Consider the following 17,575-nt stretch of genomic DNA (forward strand, 5'->3'; position numbering starts at 1 on the left):
AATTGTACGCCGTGGCTTGCGAACAGAAGGGGATGCCGGCCAGCCAAGCGGTTGCATTCGTGGCCATGCCGGTCGGCTGAGAGCGAGAGGGAGAGGTGTTTCATGGGGGCTGGTGCTCAGCCAGCAGCGTGGCTAGGGACGGAATGGTCCGAGAACCAACGGCATTGGAGTGTGTGTGGCAAACATGTTCCAGTCTCTCGATCTTGTCATGTGAGTCTGGAGGCACTGGTATTCTAACTATGTTGGGTGAGTGGTGATGGATGCTATTCTACCCAGTTAAACGCGACGAGCGCACAAAAGCCGTAGCAGGCAAGAAAGACGCAGCATTTCAGCTACCAGGAAGAATAGTGCGGCCAAACGTGCTGCCGACACAGGTCTTCAATCCGACACAGGGGTGCTCTGGTTACATTCTCGCCCCAATGCAGACGGCGTGGACTGGACACAAGAAGCTGCTTGCGGCCCCATTACCATCACTTGAGGTTGCGGCGGCCATGGCATCTGAATACGAGCAGCAGCATGAGGCCTTCGCGCCCGGAGAAAAGAGTTGGAAGCGGTGGGCAGAAGCTTGCGGAGAGATGGTGGTGGTGGTGGCGGAGTAGCGAGGATGAGGCGTCGTTGGCCAGACCGCTTCAACGTCAACACATGCCTGCATCCGCCCTCAGCCCTCATCTTCGCCCGCTTCAGCTGGAGCACAATGTCGGCTGTCTGACCAGCCACCCGCGTCTGCCCTCGAATCACAGCCGGAAGCACCATGGCTGTCATTTCTCGGCATGCCGAGGGCCTCCAGTCATGCTCCGATGCTTTCGGGGACGCCCTCCAGCCCTCAGCTCTTGTCTTGGCCATGCAGAGTAACAATGCTGCATAACTGACCCAGAAGCCTTGCTCTCGGACCCGTTCTGTGTTTCTCGGCAGCAGATCTTGTTCGCCCGTCAATTCTCGTGTTCCTTCACGCTTCCATCCGTCTTCTTTTGATTCTCAGCCATCCTTCGTGATCTACAAGCCCCTTGTTACTCTTCCATTACACAATCTTCATGCCCTTTTTATTCGTCTTTGCGGTATACCCGTTGCTCTGTCCGAAGGACCTTCGACCATGTCCTTGATGATAGCCCCGCGAGACACCGTCCCCGCGCCCTACGTCGTTCCCCCCTCTCAGTCCTTCGATGGCAACGACGGGCCCTGGTCCACCTTTTTCATCTCTGTCGGGACACCTGGACAAGACTTGCGCGTGCAAGTCTCTACTCAAAGCGGCGAGACGTGGGTCGTGGTGCCAGAAGGCTGCTATCCAACAGATGGCCCTGACTGTGCCTCCCTCCGCGGCGCGCAACCCTTCCAAAGCACAGAGAGCCCTGGATTCCAATCAAACGCGTCAAGCACGTGGGACACAATTGGTGTATACACCCTCACAACAGAAGAGAAGCTTAATTACACCGGCAATGGAATATACGGCTACGACAAGGTAGCGCTGGGACCCGCGTCTGACAGCACAACGGTGGCATTAGACCACCAAATCGTCGGTGGAGTCGCGGAGCTAGATTTCTGGATGGGGCATATTGGACTAGGGATACAACCAAGCTCGTTCTCAAGTTTGAGCAAACCCGTAGACTCATTTCTGGTCCAGCTGTGGAATCAGACCAAGATCCCGAGCCTCTCGTACGCTTATACTGCTGGTGCGAAGTATCGTAAGTTTGCGGAAACACCTGATAGAGGTACTCGTGGAGGGCTCTGACAGCGAAAAGGTCTGAAATCCGTCTTTGGAAGCTTGATACTCGGCGGGTACGACGAAACTCGATTTACTCCAAGCAATTTCTCCCTTTCTTTCAGCTCCGACGCAACCAAACTCTTGACCGTCGGGGTCCAATCCATCATCGGACTAGACACTTTACAAGGAACGCAATCCTTCACCACCTCCGGCCACCTCTCCCTGATGGACTCTACCGTGCCGCACCTCTGGCTCCCCCGCGACATTTGTGATGGCATCGAGCAAGCATTCGGCCTAACCTACGACCCAACCACAGACCTCTACCTCGTCAATGAGACTATGCACACTCAACTCCACCATCTCAACCCCACACTGACCTTCAAACTTGGCGACACAATATACGACACGGGCGCCAACGCCACCAACATTGTTCTCCCCTACGCCGCTCTCGACCTACAAGCTTCCTATCCCTTTTATAAGAACGCAACGAACTATTTCCCCATCCGCCGAGCCGCAAATGATTCCCAATACGTCCTCGGCCGCACCCTCCTCCAAGAAGCATATCTAATCGTCGACTACGAGCGCCAAAACTTCACTATCGCGCCCGCGAGCTTTCCTGATCCCCTTCCGGCCCCTCACGTGATGGCCATCACCCCCCCTTCAAACACTACATCGCCTGCATCGAACCCCTCCGCATCTTCCAAACCTCTTCTTAGCACTGGCGCCATCGCCGGCATCGCAGCCGGCGGCGGCGCCCTCCTCATCCTCCTCGCCCTAGCCCTCCTCTTCTTCCTCCGCCGCCGCCGCCACGCCCGCGTCGAGCTCGCAAACACCCAAATCACAGCCTCCGACAAACCTCAGAATGCCCTCTTCGATGACTCCGGCGGCGCGACCGAGCTATCAGGCGTGCAAGTGATGGAACTCGGCGCGCCTGCCAACGAAGAGGTGCTAGGGATGGGCGGGCTGGTGCGCGGACGGAAGAGTGGCTACGGCGCGTACTGGGATAGCGAGGGGCGATTGAGGAGTCCCGGGTCACCTGGAGCGGCTGATAGGCTGCTCGTAGAATTGGAGCAGCCGGCGGTGAGTCCGGGGCATTATAGGCCGCAGGGGCCGGTGCATGAGGTGGAAGGGGATTCGTATTCTTTTGTGCCGAGTCGGAGGGGGAGTCGGGATAGGAGTGAGGCGAGGAGTATAAGAGGAGAGAGAAGTAGTAAATAGGGTGGGGCGCTGAGGTGTCTTTGCTGTACGTTATATCATGATGCATCTGGCGGAGTTCAGGGTTTGGAGGTTTGTTGGTCTTGAATGGGTTGGCGCTGTACTGGATATTAGCGACCAGAACATAGGGCTCTCGATAGCGAATAGTAATTTGTATTATAAGAGTGGGGAAAGATAGCCCTCTTCTCATCTTCATCGGATTGTAATTCTTCTCCGAGACACCCCAGCAAACCATCCGCCTCCAGGTTCGTCGCGACGACCCTTGCCCTGAACCAGTCCCACTCGAATGAATGTCTCCTTACCCTCCGTGGAAAGCGATTCGGCATCGTATTGGGGTGTGTATCTCTCATAATGCGAAATCTCCGTCTTGGACCAGTTGCCTGACAGCTCATCATAAGCCCTGGCGACTTCGCTAAAGGACGAACGCTCAGGGACAGAGAGCTTAGAGATCCTCTTCAATGGAGCTTGAGAAGGGTAGATGGGTAGAAGGGCTAGTGCGACCCAAGAGAGCCCCTCTTCTTTACTGAAAGAGTAGAGATACGCGCAGCACAGCTGGTCCCCCGCAGAAAGTCCGGAATCGGGCCCTAGATCGGCTATCAAAGTGGGATGGTATGTACTTCCACGCTTTCCAAGGCGGTACTGATCGCCACTAAAGCTCTCAATCTCCGCATACACGACAGAGGCACTAACAGTGAGTTCTCCGGAACGCACTTTCCCCATCGGGTCGGGACCATCTAGCTCACGGGTAAGCTTTAGAATCTCTACATTGACGTTTTCCGGATAGGTTGCGCGAAACGTGTCGGCAGACCATTTGACCGGCAAGGGAGTCGAGATCCACGACCATGAAGGCTTAAGCTGATCGAGTTTTGGGTTCTCTGCTTTGCCTTTCCCTTTTCTGATTCCGAGTGAGGACATGTTCTTGATCAAGCTCTGAACTCTCGACTGCGGAGCATCATGATGGAATAACTTGGCAGCAGAAAGGTCAGACTGCCAACTTAGATGACAAAGGAGATTCTTGGACCAGATGCCTGCATAGTAGCCTCCAAGATCGAATGAAATAAAACGAGACGCTATGCCAGAAAGTGCCGGTAGCCTGTCGTCACGGTAAGTTAGTTGCCGCTTTGAGTACTCGCTAACCATTGTTTGCCAGGTCGATGTAGGCTCGTCCCAGCCATATTCGTAGAACATGGTTGCCCTAGGGTCCAGTGTTGCTCTATTGAATAGCGAGCCTTGCAATACGCCCACCTTCCATGACTGATCAGCGGTGACGCTCATGCACTCACACCAATACTGGCATCTACACTCCCACAATAACTCTTTGGCGAGAAAGTGAAGCGTTCTCGTTGATAAGAGACGCTCTTGGAAAGCCCAGCCGCGGGAGAGAAGTGGATTGTCTTGCGTACTCGTACTGGTAGTTTCGGGAACAATGTCTTCGTGCTTCAAGCGTGTTCTGACGTGTACAGTGAATGATTGTCCACTTGGAGAGACCCATAGCACAGACTTGACGGCCTTCTCGATGACATGTAACCGAGGCTTCAAGAACCCCTCTGTGACCGCAGATGAATTGGTCGCTGAGATAGTCAGGATCGCGCCCTGGTACACGCTGGCCATGTTTGCTGCTTCTTTGACCCAGTCGTTGTAGTCGTCCTGTACGATGCATAGAGCATCTATCCACAAATAATGCATTCCAAGACATCGCGTTACAAGGATCGCATCCTGGAAAGTCTTCGGGAGCTTCTCGAATTGAATACCTGCAATCCTATCTTTGATGTTACGTCGAGCGGTAACGAAGCTGTTTTTCTTCCCCCAGCAATAGCTCAGAGCAATGTAAGGTTCTGATAATGCGTCACGCTTATCGAAGACAACCAAGCGGGGGTTTTGAGAGCCGTCGCTGGGTCCAACATCGAGCATTCGCCGAGCGCCCATCTCATGAGCACCACTTCGGAAAAAATTCAAGGTCGGCGGAGAGAGTTGATCGGTGACTGCTGTCGCTTTGAAGGGTTGGCACATAGGGTGTTCCTTTTGGCACCGCAGAAGCCATGCTAGAGCAAAACGGGCAGCTCCATCGGCTTCCAAATTGCTAGTGATATGCTGGGCGAAGCCTATATAAGGCCCGGGAGACTCATTCCCTAATAGTGTCAGTCAGTCAAATGAAATGTCAGGTACGAAATCTACGGTACCTGGAGAAACGAATAACTCGATATCGAAACTATCGCCTTCCACTCGCAACGGAAGGCCGACCTCGAAAATGAGATGGAAGGCTTCATCAGTTGGCGGCCCGAATTCGCGCAAGCCTCTATAAATCAACTCACATCCACTGCATCCAGATTCTGCTGATTTGAGTAGTTCAGGCACGCGACGTATACAAGTATCCCGAGAAGCCCGTGGGGATATACCCAGGTCGTAGCAGGTACTGCAGCAAATGAATCTTTCAGCTGCCGCCATCCTTTATTCCATATAATCGAAGAAGTTGAAAAGATTCTATCGTTCTTGAAGTCAGGCTGAAGCTGAAATGCAAGTAGGACAGACGACGCTCTAGCGTTGAATTGAGGAGAGTCCGTGCACATCTTATATCGTTGACACTACCGTGACTTTCATAGCGGAGACACTACGTGTGTTGCATTAATTAGTGATGCTTGTAAAATACTATACAGTCTCATGGAATTCAAAGTTGTAACCACATAGTCCCATTCAAATCTAATGAGCTATATATTATGTCCGCGACATTGACATAGGTCACATGACCATCTTACCACTCCCCATCCACGGCCCTCAACCTCAATCGCATCCCATTCTTCGGCTTCAGCGTAATCGTCCCAGCAGGCTTCACAACCTCGTTTGGATTTGCCATTTCCATTTCATATTTTCCCACAAACACCGCAACCAACGCCCTCAGCTCAGCCCTAGCAAACCGCTCCCCAATACAGCTTCGCGGGCCCTGTATGAAGGTCGAAAACGCATAGTTGCTGTTTGCGCCTCCACTTCCGTTGATACCGGGTGGAGAAATGCTGTAGTCGATCCAGCGCTCGGGTCGGAAGACCTCGGAATCGGGTCCCCAAAGCGTAGGCGAGCGGTTGATAGCCCACGGCGCGATGATGGATTGAATGCCGGCAGGAATAGGAACGCCGGAGATGGTCGTCGGCCGGATTGAGATGCGGGAAGAGACGGGGATGGTGGGGAAGAGGCGAAGAGTTTCGGTGCAAACGCCATTGAGATAAGGAAGGCTTTCGAGGAGGGCGGAGATGTCTTCGCCTGAGACTGCAGAGGCAGATGGGGAGGGGAGATTGGAGAACACTTCCTCACGAAGGGTGTTTTGGATGTCAGGATGGGTGGCGAGGAGATGTGTTATCCATGTGAAGGCTGAGGATGTGGTTTCGTGCCTTGAAAAGTTTGTTGTTAGAGTAGCACGCAGTTGGGTAGTAGAAAGTGCGACTTACCCTGCCGCAAGAAATGTTAGAAGCTGATCGACGAGAGAGTCATCAGAGAAGTCATTCGACTCGATCAAGACAGACAAAATATCTTTCTGATCCTCACTCTGTGTCTTCATGCGCTGCTTCTTTTCCTGAACGAACTGACGGCATATAGCCTTCAGGTTATTCGATGTTATTCGTACTCGCTCATTGATCTTCCAGGGTAATGCTCGGAGTATGCGTTGAGGAAACAGCAGATTGCAGACGAAGTAAATTCCCTTTTCTGCCGTCGGCTCTAGAATCTCTTCGTAATTCTTGATCAATTCATCATCGGAGTTTTTCAAGGCTTGAATATCTCGACCTAGTCCTGCCAGGCCAATTATGTCCATGGTGGCTTTGTTTGCCCAATGATTGATCTCTACAACGCTCGATGGAACTCCACCCTTCTCACTTGCTGGTGCCTCGGGGTTCTCGTATATTTCAGCTGCAATGGCTTGCGTGAGCTCGAAAGACTTTTGCCAGAAGATGGGATAAAGTTCCTTGATGTGACGAAAGCTGAAGGCGGGCATAATATGCTTTCTTTGGAACTTGTGCTCTTCCCCTTCAGTCATGAGCAATCCATCGCCAAGGAACTGCCTCAGGAATTCACGGACCCAAGGCGGCTTCTCAAAATCATAGCTATTGTGAACGAGTACATCCGCTAGAGCCCGTGGGTCAGTCAAGACCAGGCGGTCCGCATTGAAGAATCCACGGAAGTGAATGAGGCCGTCGTTCTGAACTTCCTTCATGAATCTTAACAAGTGCCCACCGGGAGGGCGCGAGAACATCGTGAAGCCATGCCCGATAAGGGGGTATTCGCCCTGTGATGTTCAGTCAGCTCAATTCGTAACTAGCCTTGTCTTCGTAGCATTTACCTTAGATATACCTTTCGGTCCTGGAAGGTGGCGAAGAGGATTGACGAAGAAAGGGTATATAAAGACACGCCAGACCGCGAAGACACCAAAGTTCAAGAGCGCGAATATGAGGAAGAGACTTTTGAGGGTAGCTTCGGGAAGGGCATGAGGGAATACGAAAAGCAAGAGTATCGACTCAGCTGCAGAGACAAGCGATAAAAATAGTGGGAGTGGAATGGGCGAGGCCGTCATCTTGGAGTTCATGAAGTTATGTATGTATGTACTCGGTATATGACTGCGGTTGCAAGTCCAAAGTCCCCAGGCGGGGCACTCTGTGCATTATACGATCATTCCTTCTGGGTTCTCAGGCTGTGGTGTTAAGGCAACCATTAGCATTAGGGAAGGATTCGTGTTCACAGTATATCGCTCGACTGGCACATGCTTTCAGCTAGGTCATGGGCGCAAGACTCCTAGTTCTGCCTCGGCATCGTATCGAAGCTCTGAAGCTTATTGGACAAGGCGCTTAAGGTGGGTTAGAGCCTTGGTCATGTCCTAGTTTGCTTCGCAAGCACCGCAAGATTAGGAAACCTTCCCCACTCAAAGAGCTTGATACAACGACATCCCGGAGAAGGCATCCACCATCGAAAGCACCGAGGGCATGTGTATCTTCACGGATAACCGGTAGACAGAATGCTGATGACTGAGGCGATTCGTGCTGAATTCGTCCCTTCGCATGCGCAACGCGGCCATTGACGCGTGATCAATTCCCAGAGTATCATGACCAGTTAGGCATCGCAGTGGTGTGAGTGATGAACGGAATCGAAGATGGGCATACAGAGATGATAATGATAGAAGGCCAGCAGGCGGCCTGGCGGGCGTCACACTTCTAGCTTCAGTCAGAACCATTGGGTCACCAACGGACCGTCGATGTCGAAGGGAACAGGCAAGCGACATACTTCACCCATTTTCGATAACAAGCGGCTATGTAAGGCTTTCCGGAGTCTTCTATGAGGCTGCGACGCAACTGTGACAGTGCTTTGATCAGGCTGAGACGTGCCTGATCGACGACAAGGAGGACCTCCACTCCAACGATTTCCCCACTACGCTCTGCGCTCTTAGCACCCAGTCCGGCACTCTCATACTCAGAGTTCCTTTGCAACAATCATATCATGCCTTAGGCGATCACCAGGGGACTTAATTATCAATTACAGAACATCTATGCATCGGCTCATTACTTCTCACGGGTAAATGCAATATATCATCAATGCGTAGGACTCCGCGCGCGACAAGTACAGTCCACTTCTCATTAGCCAATCTTCAAACACGTCGAACCAATGTAAGATCATCGTACTTTACGGCGTTGTATGCCTAAGCAAGTTTCGCCCCAGACCAGCCATCACCCCATCTCTCCGTCCAGCACAGTACCGAGATGCTAGTAGACCAAATTGCCAGGACCTGTAGCCGCCCGCTCCAACATCGGATCTACTTCTCGTCAACATGTCGTGCCAGTTGGAAATGAGGTCCGAGATTCCAGGGCGCTGTGGCGACCCCATCCCACGTCTCCAATCCTTTCTAGGCATACCGTCGCGGAGTAAATTGGGTCGTTCTGATTGCCTTAAACTACCTCATGCGAGCTAAGAAATGGTATAAAGACAACCCCCTCCACTTCTCAGTAGGGCTTCTGTCGCACTACTCAGCTTATATCTCTTCGTTCTCTTCAATTTCCTTTAGACATTCTTTCCTTCTCCGAGTCTGGTAACTCGCTCGATAATACACTCCTTCTTTTCACTCTTTGACTTGTAATCCTTCCAAGCGTCTTCCACACTCGTTCCCAAAGCAGAACCATCTTTCAAACAAAATGAAGACTACATCTATCTTCAGCACGCTCCTCCTGAGCACCCTCGCCCTCGCGGTGCCTCTGAACACTCGTGATTGCCAAGCTCAAAACCTCCAGACATTTACCGGCGCCCTTGGTGGCATCGCGGCTACTCCTGTCGAGAACTCTGGGAACGCAGATCGCCCATTCAGTGTCAAAGGGGACACCTTTGTCAATCTTTCGGCTGCGCTTCAGAGGAGCTGCGACCAGCAATTCAATGCATGTGCAAATGCTGCGAATGCAGGCACAGGGAATTTCTCGGTCGCAGATTGTAGCGCGCAGCAGAGTAGGTCTACCGTCATTTCGGTGCTCGCTGTGAAGATGGATCGGCTGACATGACGGATAGCTGCGTGCGGCGCCGCCAACTAGCTGCTATTCTTGACTCGCAGAATCGGAATGCCTGCAGGAAATTCATGTGCTTTACCAGAGAGCAGAATGAATGCTGGAGGCTGGTCACCATGAACGTCGGAGCCTATCAGACTATCTAGATACGAATGGCGCCTTGGTATGGGAAAATACTTCCAATGAAATTTATGACCTCATAATCTCGTCCTCCTGCAGCCCAGAGTTTGGCGAATCTCATTTAAACGTGTGGTGATGACAAACTTCCAGGTATTGAATGTATAGCGGTACGTGAACCGTGTGAATTGAGCCACCTGAGCGTGTCCTCAGTCCAGCCAAATATGTTTCGATCCTTTGGACATGCAGCAGGCCATAACTTGGTAGCTTTCAACAAATCTCTCAAGCCATCTCTTGATCCATAGCTTCTTTTCATGGGACCCTACCATCAATACGACTTTGAGTGGAAACGCAAGATAGTAAGGGGCAAGCAATCCAGTCCCCGACACATATTCGACAGATTTGCAGACGCAATCGATGAATGACTCCAAATCAGCAGAGTAGTCTTTTTCGTAGTGACCTGCCCGGAGCGCCTCCAGGATAACGACGTTTGTTGCATAATAGCAATTGTAAATCGATGCGACCACGTGATTAGCGAACCGGTAGACCGTTGGGAACAAGTCATCTGCTGTATTACTTGGAACATCCTCTGGAGGCGGCATCAGCATTTCGAATCTTTTGGACCAGACGCATACTTGTTGGCGAAGCTTGAGTACCCGGTCGATCACGCTCCGTCTCTGTGTCGCGTTGACAGCGCTCGTTTCTCCTTCTCGTCTTAAAGCTTCCGCGTCTCTCATAATCCCGGGGGTTGCTGCGTGTATATGCGAAAACTCTTCAATAAGTAGAATGGCCGGGTGTTTGCTTTGAGAAGAATCCTTTGTTGCATTAGGGTGCCATTTCTCCGCTTCGAGGAAGCACGCTTTGCCAGTAAACAGCGCTTCGTTGATCTAGGACCTCGTCAGAAAGACCTTCGAATAGTACGACTCCAATTACATGTCGGTACAGTACTGGGCTATAGGTCTGGGGACACAGATTCATCACTGCTCGGCTCCAATCTTGCTCACTTGACACCACTGTGAAGGTTCCCCTGGCTAGCAGATAGTCGTTCAGGCAAAGGCAGCCTAATCTCTACTGCATCGACCTTGACATCGGATGCCGAGTTTTAAATGCTTCCTGAGGCACCCCAAGCAGTGGCGAACCGTTGTAAACAGATTTATGGCCGGTCTTTGTAGAAGCTTGGAAATTTGGAAGAGTCGAGATATCACAATCTGACTTACAAGAAGTCCTCTCACTTCCATGTACATGTTGAAATCGAACTCGGTCTCGCATCTCCTTGGACCTCGAAGCTTAATCAAGCGTCCGATGCCGTCTGCATGCCTCAGCCACGAACTTGATTCGGTAGGTGCAAATAGCTTTTATGAAGGATTAACCGAGAGTTAAATGTATGGATACAATTACGTTCGACGCTCACCTCGTAGAGGCACAACAAGGTGGTTGCTGCCAGTGTTGTAGATAGTGTTGCTTGGGTCGGGTTATTGAGAGCCTTCTGTAGAGCTGCCAGTGCCTCCCCATAGCGAGAGTAGCTGTAAGCCACCAATGTATCATTACAACTGGACTTCCCACATATATGTGTGGAGAAACTTTGAATGGCCCGATCCAAAGCGGGATTGCTCCCAACAAACTCATCGACATTCTTAAGCCAATACGGAGGCACGTTCATCATGGTTTTGTTAAGGCGTGATATTTCTCCAATGAACATACACAAGATCTGTCTTGTGTCGAGGACCGGCGAGTAGATGGAAATAGGCGAGAGTTTCTCGATTTTCTTGCGGACCAAATCCAAAGGGTTCGCAGGCCGCTCCGGTGTGTTGAATTTAGTGACTGTTTCGATCGTAGAAGGTGAGAGTTTTGGAGGGTTATGTTTCTTGTTCCGGGCACGATGATTTTTGCCTGCAACGAACCTGAAAACTCTCCTGTACCCGGAGCATTCTATTCCAAATCTTTCGCACTTTAGACATGATGGACGCGCCTCATCGCACTTTCACGCCATTCGTTTTAGTACATGAATAATCGGCTTAGTGCATAAATACATACCTTCACCTTCCGCTTGATACAATTACTGCAGCCACGGCTGCTAGGTACGCCAACCATCGAGACGCAATGCTCAGAGTAACACAGGTAGTGCGGGTAATATCGGACGACATGTTGAGATCTTGACTCAGTTGTGGTACGTGGAGTCTTGGAAGGATGAAGAGGTGGGGGCTGACATGCGCCGGATTCAGGGATTTATCCACCAGCCTGCAAGTAAAACCCTACAAATCTCCATAGCCATAGCACTTGACGATGCAAAGATTGAGGATCTAAAAGCACTAGACATACAGACTATGAGGTACTAGTTTGGCTCGGGCGGCAGTCGGAATTCATCGCATGATCAGGGGATGTTCCGAGCCAGAGTTCCAGTTCCATCTAATATTCATCAGGGGCCGTCAACCATTCCTCGTATGCCAGCTAGAAGGCTTTTACATGTTTACCAGAGCCATATGTAGCCATTGCACCAGTTTCTTGCAGCAATTGAGCTCCCGAGAGGTTATGCGCTCTACTTGTATTCTCGAGTAGAATTTCCCTCGAGTGGAATTCCGCCAGAGCTGGACTCATGACCTTCAGCTACCTATGCGAATACGAACAAAGACTCACACACAACTTCTATATATACTCAGCTAGCGGGACCCATTAACAATATTCAGAAACATCATCAACCTCAATTTGCTCTCGCAGCCATCCAAACCAACTATAGAGCTAGTATCCACCTCTTCAACAGAGCAATCCACCACTACCAACCTCCAACGACCTCGGGACGTCACACCAACCAAAATGCTCTTCTACCCTGTCAACCTCCCCCTCCCCTCCCTCGTAACCGCTACTCTCGAAGTAACCCTCGGCCTCACCGTCCTCATTACCGCCCGCTCACCCTTCTCCTTCCTCACATCCCGCCCAATCCTCGTCTCCTACCCCACCACCGCACGCATCGCAGACGCCAATCGCTTCCTCGGCATGCTCGCACTTGGGCTGGGCATGAGCTACTTCGCCGGCTCCTACATGCCACTTGAACAGAATCAAGTCGTGCACGCGAGCGTGCCGATACGACTGGGGCTGGCCGGAATCATGTTTGGGGTGTGTGCGGTGAAGGGAAGGAAGGGCATGAGTGAGGAGGGGTTTTGGGAATTAATAGCGCTGGGTGTGTTTGATGTGGTCGGCTCGGTAGTGGTGGCGTTGAGTCTTGGCCCTGGTGGCGTTTGGGATGGGAAGGTTAGAGGGTGGGAGAGTCTATAATGGTGTGAGGAGTGGAGGTATTTCAAGCGTTGGAAAGGATGGCGGTCTGGCTTGGATACAATCATTATCTGTGTCCGATTAGGGGCGTCGAGAATGACACGCTGAGGATTATATGTATACTTTGTCACAAACTCCACTCCTCTGCGAGGATCTCCGTATCAGTAATACTATCATGATACCTTTGTACTCTCCTTTGGTACTCCACTTTGTCCATGAGGCAATGCAGAACATAGTGAACATTATTTACTTCGTCAAAGAGCTAATAGAGCCCTGGAATTCAGGGCAAATTTATCTATTGTCTAGATAGAGTGGTGCATATCTCGATGTCTCTATGAGCGTCATATGGAGAATACGGGGCTGTCGTCGGAGGCCATTGGGCAAAGCATGGAAAAGTCGCCCATCCATCGTCGAATTCATCTCTTCAAGTCCGCAAAGTTCAGCTTCCTTGCCACTTTATCCGCTCTTCCGTCCCCCTCCTCGATCTCGCCGCCCCTCCGCTTTAGATCCTCCGCCATCTTCTCTACCCCACCAGCCGCTTGAGGCAAGAGCTCTTTCGGAGTCGGCTTCGGGTTATTTGTCCAATATGGATGGTCAAGCACCTGCCTCGCCGTCGCCCTCTTCCTCGGATCCAGTACGAACATGCTCTTCAAATACTCTATCCCATCATCTCCCAGCATCCCAAAATGTTGCTTCCAATATATCATCGGTTTCGGTCGCTTGATGTTGTCTTTTGCCGGAGGGATGTAGTGATCCAATCGGCTCACCCCGGGCCAGACGTCTTCGGTACAGGACCCGAACACATCGGTGATCGCATCGATCTGCTCAATATCCGTGTTGGAAACGAGAAAGAAGTGACGAAGTACGAGTTCTGCAATTACGCACCCCATACTCCACACATCCACCGCGCCTCCATAGTACCTCGCGCCATACAAGAGCTCTGGCGGTCGGTAAAAGCGAGTAATGACATTATATGTCATAGGCCTATACGGATCTGAAAATGTCCTCGCGAGACCGAAATCGGCTAATTTGACCTCGCCGTCTGCTGCGATTAACAAATTGTTACCCTTGATATCCCGGTGCAGAATGGAGTTCTCGTGACAGAACCACACAGCTTTCGCGAGCATGTTCGCCCACGCTTTGACGTCCGCGGGGCCATATGAGACACTCTTGTTCTGCATGAGGCCCTCGATATCGCCACGAGGGAGATGCTCGAGCACTATGTTGAGATTCTGATCCCGGGTGGAAAAGACGGCGTAGAGTTTTATGATATTGGGATGTGAGAGCTCTTGAAGAGCTCGTACTTCGCGGAAGGCGTCCGGGGCCAGGCCATCAAGGTAATCTTTGTTGACTTTAAGCTTTTTGATAGCTACCAGGGAGGTCGGGTCGTGGCGGAGGTGGCCTGAGTAGACAATGGCGTATGTACCTTCACCAAGGCGGGAGCCTGTTGTAATGTAAACTTGTTGTTACAAGAACGGGGACCCTAGAAAGGAGGAATGATGTACCTGTCACATAATTACGTCTAACTTGCTCATTCAGCTGTTCGGAGAGGTCTTGAGGGCCCTCGCTACTTGGTGTCGAGGCATTGGAGGGAGAACTAGTGGAGGCATTCAGGATAGTGAGGGCCTTTGCCTTTGCTGGAAGGGCTTTGGCGGCAGCAGGTACAGGTTTCGGACTGTCTATTGGGGAGAGCGCCATGGTGATGGATTGGAACTGTGGTTTGCGCAAGGAAGTTGAGCTCTGAAGTGTCTATCGAATCAAGGCCGGTTCAAGAAGGCGGAAGTGAAGCGCCCAAGACGGCAGCTCGTCAGCATCATTCTTCAGACACAATAGCGAGTGTGTGGATACATGGGCAACCCGAGAGCTGCGAAAGGCCCTAGATTTGAAAAAGAAAAGCGTGGTTGGGTTCTTTGACGCGTTACGGCAAGGGATGTCGTCTTTTAGTTCAAGATGTCTTGGCATCTCCAAAAAGTTCGTCCTCACGCCTGGTTACTCTTCACAGCTCCAAGCCATCCCACACCACGACACACCGCAACGCCATCAATCACAGGCCATTACAGCCCAGAGAACTGATACTCTAGGTATATCCTACCCTCAGCTACCTCCACACACCTCAATGCCAACAACTCCGTCCTAGGCCGCAACCATGATCCTCCGGCCAACCCCTCGATTCGTCGCGAACACTACCTATACATACACGTCTCTACGGAAACTCCACCATCGTATCCCGCTTCGCCCTATTCCCGCTCCAACGCCTTTCGTCCCAGATGCGCCAACATTTCTTTCCCTGATCGGCCGCAAGCTCGCCGTACACGCCGGCAAGATCCCGTCGTGGGAGGCCCTCTTCACACTATCATCCTCACAACTACGCGAACTCGGCGTCGAACCCGCTCGTAGTCGCCGTTACCTTCTGCAATGGCGCGAGAAGTTCCGTAATGGCGAGTACGGCATTGGCGGGGATGCGAAATACGTATCCGACGGCGCGGCAGAGCTACGGCTCGTTGAAGCACCTATCGAATCCAAATCCAGAATAGTCAAGGTTGCGACGGCCACGCATACTCCGGGGACGCTGAAGATGGTGGTCAACGTGCCCGCAGGAACGACAGACCCTTTGAAGGCTGGAGTCCCACTGAAACGGCTAGAAGGCATACGTGTAGTCGGAGCGAAGACAATACAGGGGCCGCACTTGGAAATCATGAAGGGCACTCAAGGGTTGGGTGCAAAGTTAAGAGCAAAGGAGGGGATTTGGGAGGTTAAGAGGGGACGGAAAATCGATGGAGGTGAAAGACGACAAGCGGAAGTTAGGTTCAAGAGGAGAAGCGAGGAGAACAAGGCGAAGAAAAGGTAGAGCAGTAGACTTTACTGCCGAGTGTATTCTATTGTGTATGAAATGCGCATGGTAAAGTCCAAGGTTTGGCATTCGGAGTCGAACCAGAAAGAAAACTGTGGCATAGAAGCTCGCATTTGCTTCTGTATATTTGTACAAAAATCAAAGTTGACATCCCACAACCCTCTCATACTCCTCTTTCGATTTCCATTTCTGCTGCACTATCCTTCTTCGTCACTTTCAGCGGTCTAGTTCCCACAGCCTCCAATAAGTTTGGTGACGATCAGTCACATAATAGTCAATGGCGCAAGAGCAATGCTTTCTTCCGAATCACAGTGTGGAATATTCTATACTTGCCAGATACTATTCACTTTAAGTAGTAGACTACAAGGATTGGTTGCCTCATCTTCCAAGGGCCCAAACACTAGTAGCGTCCTTCTACTCTCCTCCCTAACTCAAACTACTCAGGCTGTCGGTACATCGTCCGCATGTGCTCGATCATATTTATCTGTTTCGATTCAATCACGGTCCCATCCTTGAGAATAAACTTCGATTCGGAATCAGCCTGGTACTGGTTGACCACCATGGTCCCGTGTTTCCGGATCCAGGTATAATACCCCCGAGCATATCCGTACACCGTCGACTCAAGCCTCCCTTTCTCAGTCTCCATCCATACCTTCCACCGGTACGGGATCTGCAGCTTGCTCTTTGGGTCCAGCCAGTACAGCGTCTCCTCGATACCACCATTAGCTCCTTGCACAGGGAAAGACTCGCCCTTGATGTTGATCACCCCAGTGAAGTTCTTCTCGCCAACATCTCCCTTGAAGCAATACCACGAGAAGTCCTCGCTCCAGCCATGCATCCAATTTAGTCCACGGCCACCCATGTAATGTGTCCTGTCTGGAACTATACCACTCTGGATGATTCGCTCGTGGACGCCGTATCCCTTGAACTTATACGCCTTCCCCTTGACAGTGAGAGTGCCTTCGGCTTTGCCGTGCATAACGTACCCGGCAACACCTCCCTCCTTTTTCAGACCCTCAAAAGGGCCTAGATGGAAAAAGCCCTTCGAAGACTCGGTGTATTTGATATCTGCATGCACTCCAGCGTGCTCGCCCTCAACGCGCCAGTTCGGTGGTGTGCATATATACTTCCGGTCTGGAATCAATCAGCATCACATACAAGCCAAAGTCGCGCAAGAAAATCACGAGAAATTACCGGTGTGCGTCCATGTGGTTTCCGGCCCACCCTCCGCGATTTTGATCGTACCCGGCTTTGCGTAGTCCTCGATGTTCTGGCCTTTGTTGACGTAGGGCGAGTCGTGCATGGTCAGCTTCTCCTCATCGGAGTACTTCGTGGCAATAAAGAGCGATTGGCTGACATCGCCGTCAACGATAATCTCAGCCCCTCGCTGCTGGTACATGAAAGACCAGAGATGGACATCATGGCCTTCGTCGGTTCGACCACGAATCACGAAGCCTGGCTCACTTATTATTATTCGGCATTCTCAACTGATTTACGGGGAGTTCATACCCATGTCATTGAAGAACTCCGAATACGCCTCATCGGTCTGATGCGTGCCCTCATGCTCCAGCTTCACCGGCAAGGTAACCGACTGGTAAATCCCGGGGTCCTCGCCTGAAACCATGATGCTGTATCTATTATTCTACTGTATAGTTGCGTTATATGTTATGAGATAACGAGAAGCAGAGAATGCGTATGCAAATGGATCAGGTCCAGTGAACACATCTGCGCTGGTTGGTATTTCTTCCTATATACGCCCCGCAACACTTCGGCATTCACGCAATTAATGAGTGGTACCGGAAATCTCGCCTACGGAAACACGTATTTGGTCTAGCAGACGCTGCAATAGTGGGGTTTTTTTCTCCACAGATTCCCCGCATTCCGGAACAATGGTCGCTTAACCCC

The 17,575-nt window shown here is 51.3% G+C and overlaps 9 protein-coding genes across 9 annotated transcripts; 4 read left to right on the forward strand and 5 right to left on the reverse strand.

Moving 5' to 3' along the window:
* Positions 1-1,123: 1,123 nt before the first annotated feature.
* Positions 1,124-2,509, forward strand: BDZ99DRAFT_360705 (acid protease; the record flags this gene model as incomplete). Its single annotated transcript, XM_033714676.1, has 2 exons — positions 1,124-1,679; positions 1,737-2,509. Coding segments are annotated over 2 exons (1,329 nt in total), but the record flags the coding sequence as incomplete, so codon positions are not given.
* A 1,389-nt stretch (positions 2,510-3,898) lies between these two features.
* BDZ99DRAFT_387379 (HET-domain-containing protein) lies at positions 3,899-4,825 on the reverse strand (the record flags this gene model as incomplete). Its single annotated transcript, XM_033715517.1, has 1 exon — positions 3,899-4,825. A coding segment is annotated over one exon (927 nt), but the record flags the coding sequence as incomplete, so codon positions are not given.
* Positions 4,826-5,635: 810 nt separating this feature from the next.
* Positions 5,636-7,588, reverse strand: BDZ99DRAFT_416481 (cytochrome P450). Its single transcript, XM_033716787.1, has 3 exons — positions 7,239-7,588; positions 6,352-7,184; positions 5,636-6,294 (listed from the first exon to the last, which is right to left on the reverse strand). The coding sequence occupies exons 1-3, from the start codon at positions 7,479-7,481 to the stop codon at positions 5,664-5,666; spliced, it is 1,707 nt and encodes a 568-aa protein (XP_033577224.1). The 5' UTR covers positions 7,482-7,588; the 3' UTR covers positions 5,636-5,663.
* Positions 7,589-8,936: 1,348 nt separating this feature from the next.
* On the forward strand, positions 8,937-9,612 carry BDZ99DRAFT_308248 (uncharacterized protein). The gene is made up of 2 exons (XM_033714246.1): positions 8,937-9,379; positions 9,440-9,612. The coding sequence occupies exons 1-2, from the start codon at positions 9,076-9,078 to the stop codon at positions 9,460-9,462; spliced, it is 327 nt and encodes a 108-aa protein (XP_033577225.1). The 5' UTR covers positions 8,937-9,075; the 3' UTR covers positions 9,463-9,612.
* A 149-nt stretch (positions 9,613-9,761) lies between these two features.
* BDZ99DRAFT_520341 (uncharacterized protein) lies at positions 9,762-11,215 on the reverse strand (the record flags this gene model as incomplete). Its single annotated transcript, XM_033725518.1, has 3 exons — positions 9,762-10,439; positions 10,770-10,904; positions 10,964-11,215. 3 exons carry the CDS (start codon positions 11,213-11,215, stop codon positions 9,762-9,764), a joined length of 1,065 nt encoding a protein of 354 aa, XP_033577226.1.
* Positions 11,216-12,363: 1,148 nt separating this feature from the next.
* Positions 12,364-12,822, forward strand: BDZ99DRAFT_476446 (uncharacterized protein; the record flags this gene model as incomplete). Its single annotated transcript, XM_033722059.1, has 1 exon — positions 12,364-12,822. One exon carries the CDS (start codon positions 12,364-12,366, stop codon positions 12,820-12,822), a length of 459 nt encoding a protein of 152 aa, XP_033577227.1.
* Positions 12,823-13,068: 246 nt separating this feature from the next.
* BDZ99DRAFT_442862 (serine/threonine-protein kinase crk1) lies at positions 13,069-14,737 on the reverse strand. Its single transcript, XM_033717827.1, has 2 exons — positions 14,325-14,737; positions 13,069-14,263 (listed from the first exon to the last, which is right to left on the reverse strand). Exons 1-2 carry the CDS (start codon positions 14,515-14,517, stop codon positions 13,236-13,238), a joined length of 1,221 nt encoding a protein of 406 aa, XP_033577228.1. The 5' UTR covers positions 14,518-14,737; the 3' UTR covers positions 13,069-13,235.
* An 88-nt stretch (positions 14,738-14,825) lies between these two features.
* BDZ99DRAFT_462854 (uncharacterized protein) lies at positions 14,826-16,041 on the forward strand. Its single transcript, XM_033719943.1, has 2 exons — positions 14,826-14,900; positions 14,957-16,041. The coding sequence occupies exon 2, from the start codon at positions 14,966-14,968 to the stop codon at positions 15,665-15,667; it is 702 nt and encodes a 233-aa protein (XP_033577229.1). The 5' UTR covers positions 14,826-14,900; positions 14,957-14,965; the 3' UTR covers positions 15,668-16,041.
* On the reverse strand, positions 15,815-17,294 carry BDZ99DRAFT_563111 (uncharacterized protein; the record flags this gene model as incomplete). Its single annotated transcript, XM_033727359.1, has 3 exons — positions 15,815-16,804; positions 16,865-17,125; positions 17,180-17,294. 3 exons carry the CDS (start codon positions 17,292-17,294, stop codon positions 16,107-16,109), a joined length of 1,074 nt encoding a protein of 357 aa, XP_033577230.1. The 3' UTR covers positions 15,815-16,106.
* Positions 17,295-17,575: the final 281 nt, after the last annotated feature.

This window comes from Mytilinidion resinicola (genome assembly GCF_010093595.1).
Source record: "Mytilinidion resinicola strain CBS 304.34 unplaced genomic scaffold BDZ99scaffold_9, whole genome shotgun sequence".
Taxonomy (NCBI): domain Eukaryota; kingdom Fungi; phylum Ascomycota; class Dothideomycetes; order Mytilinidiales; family Mytilinidiaceae; genus Mytilinidion; species Mytilinidion resinicola.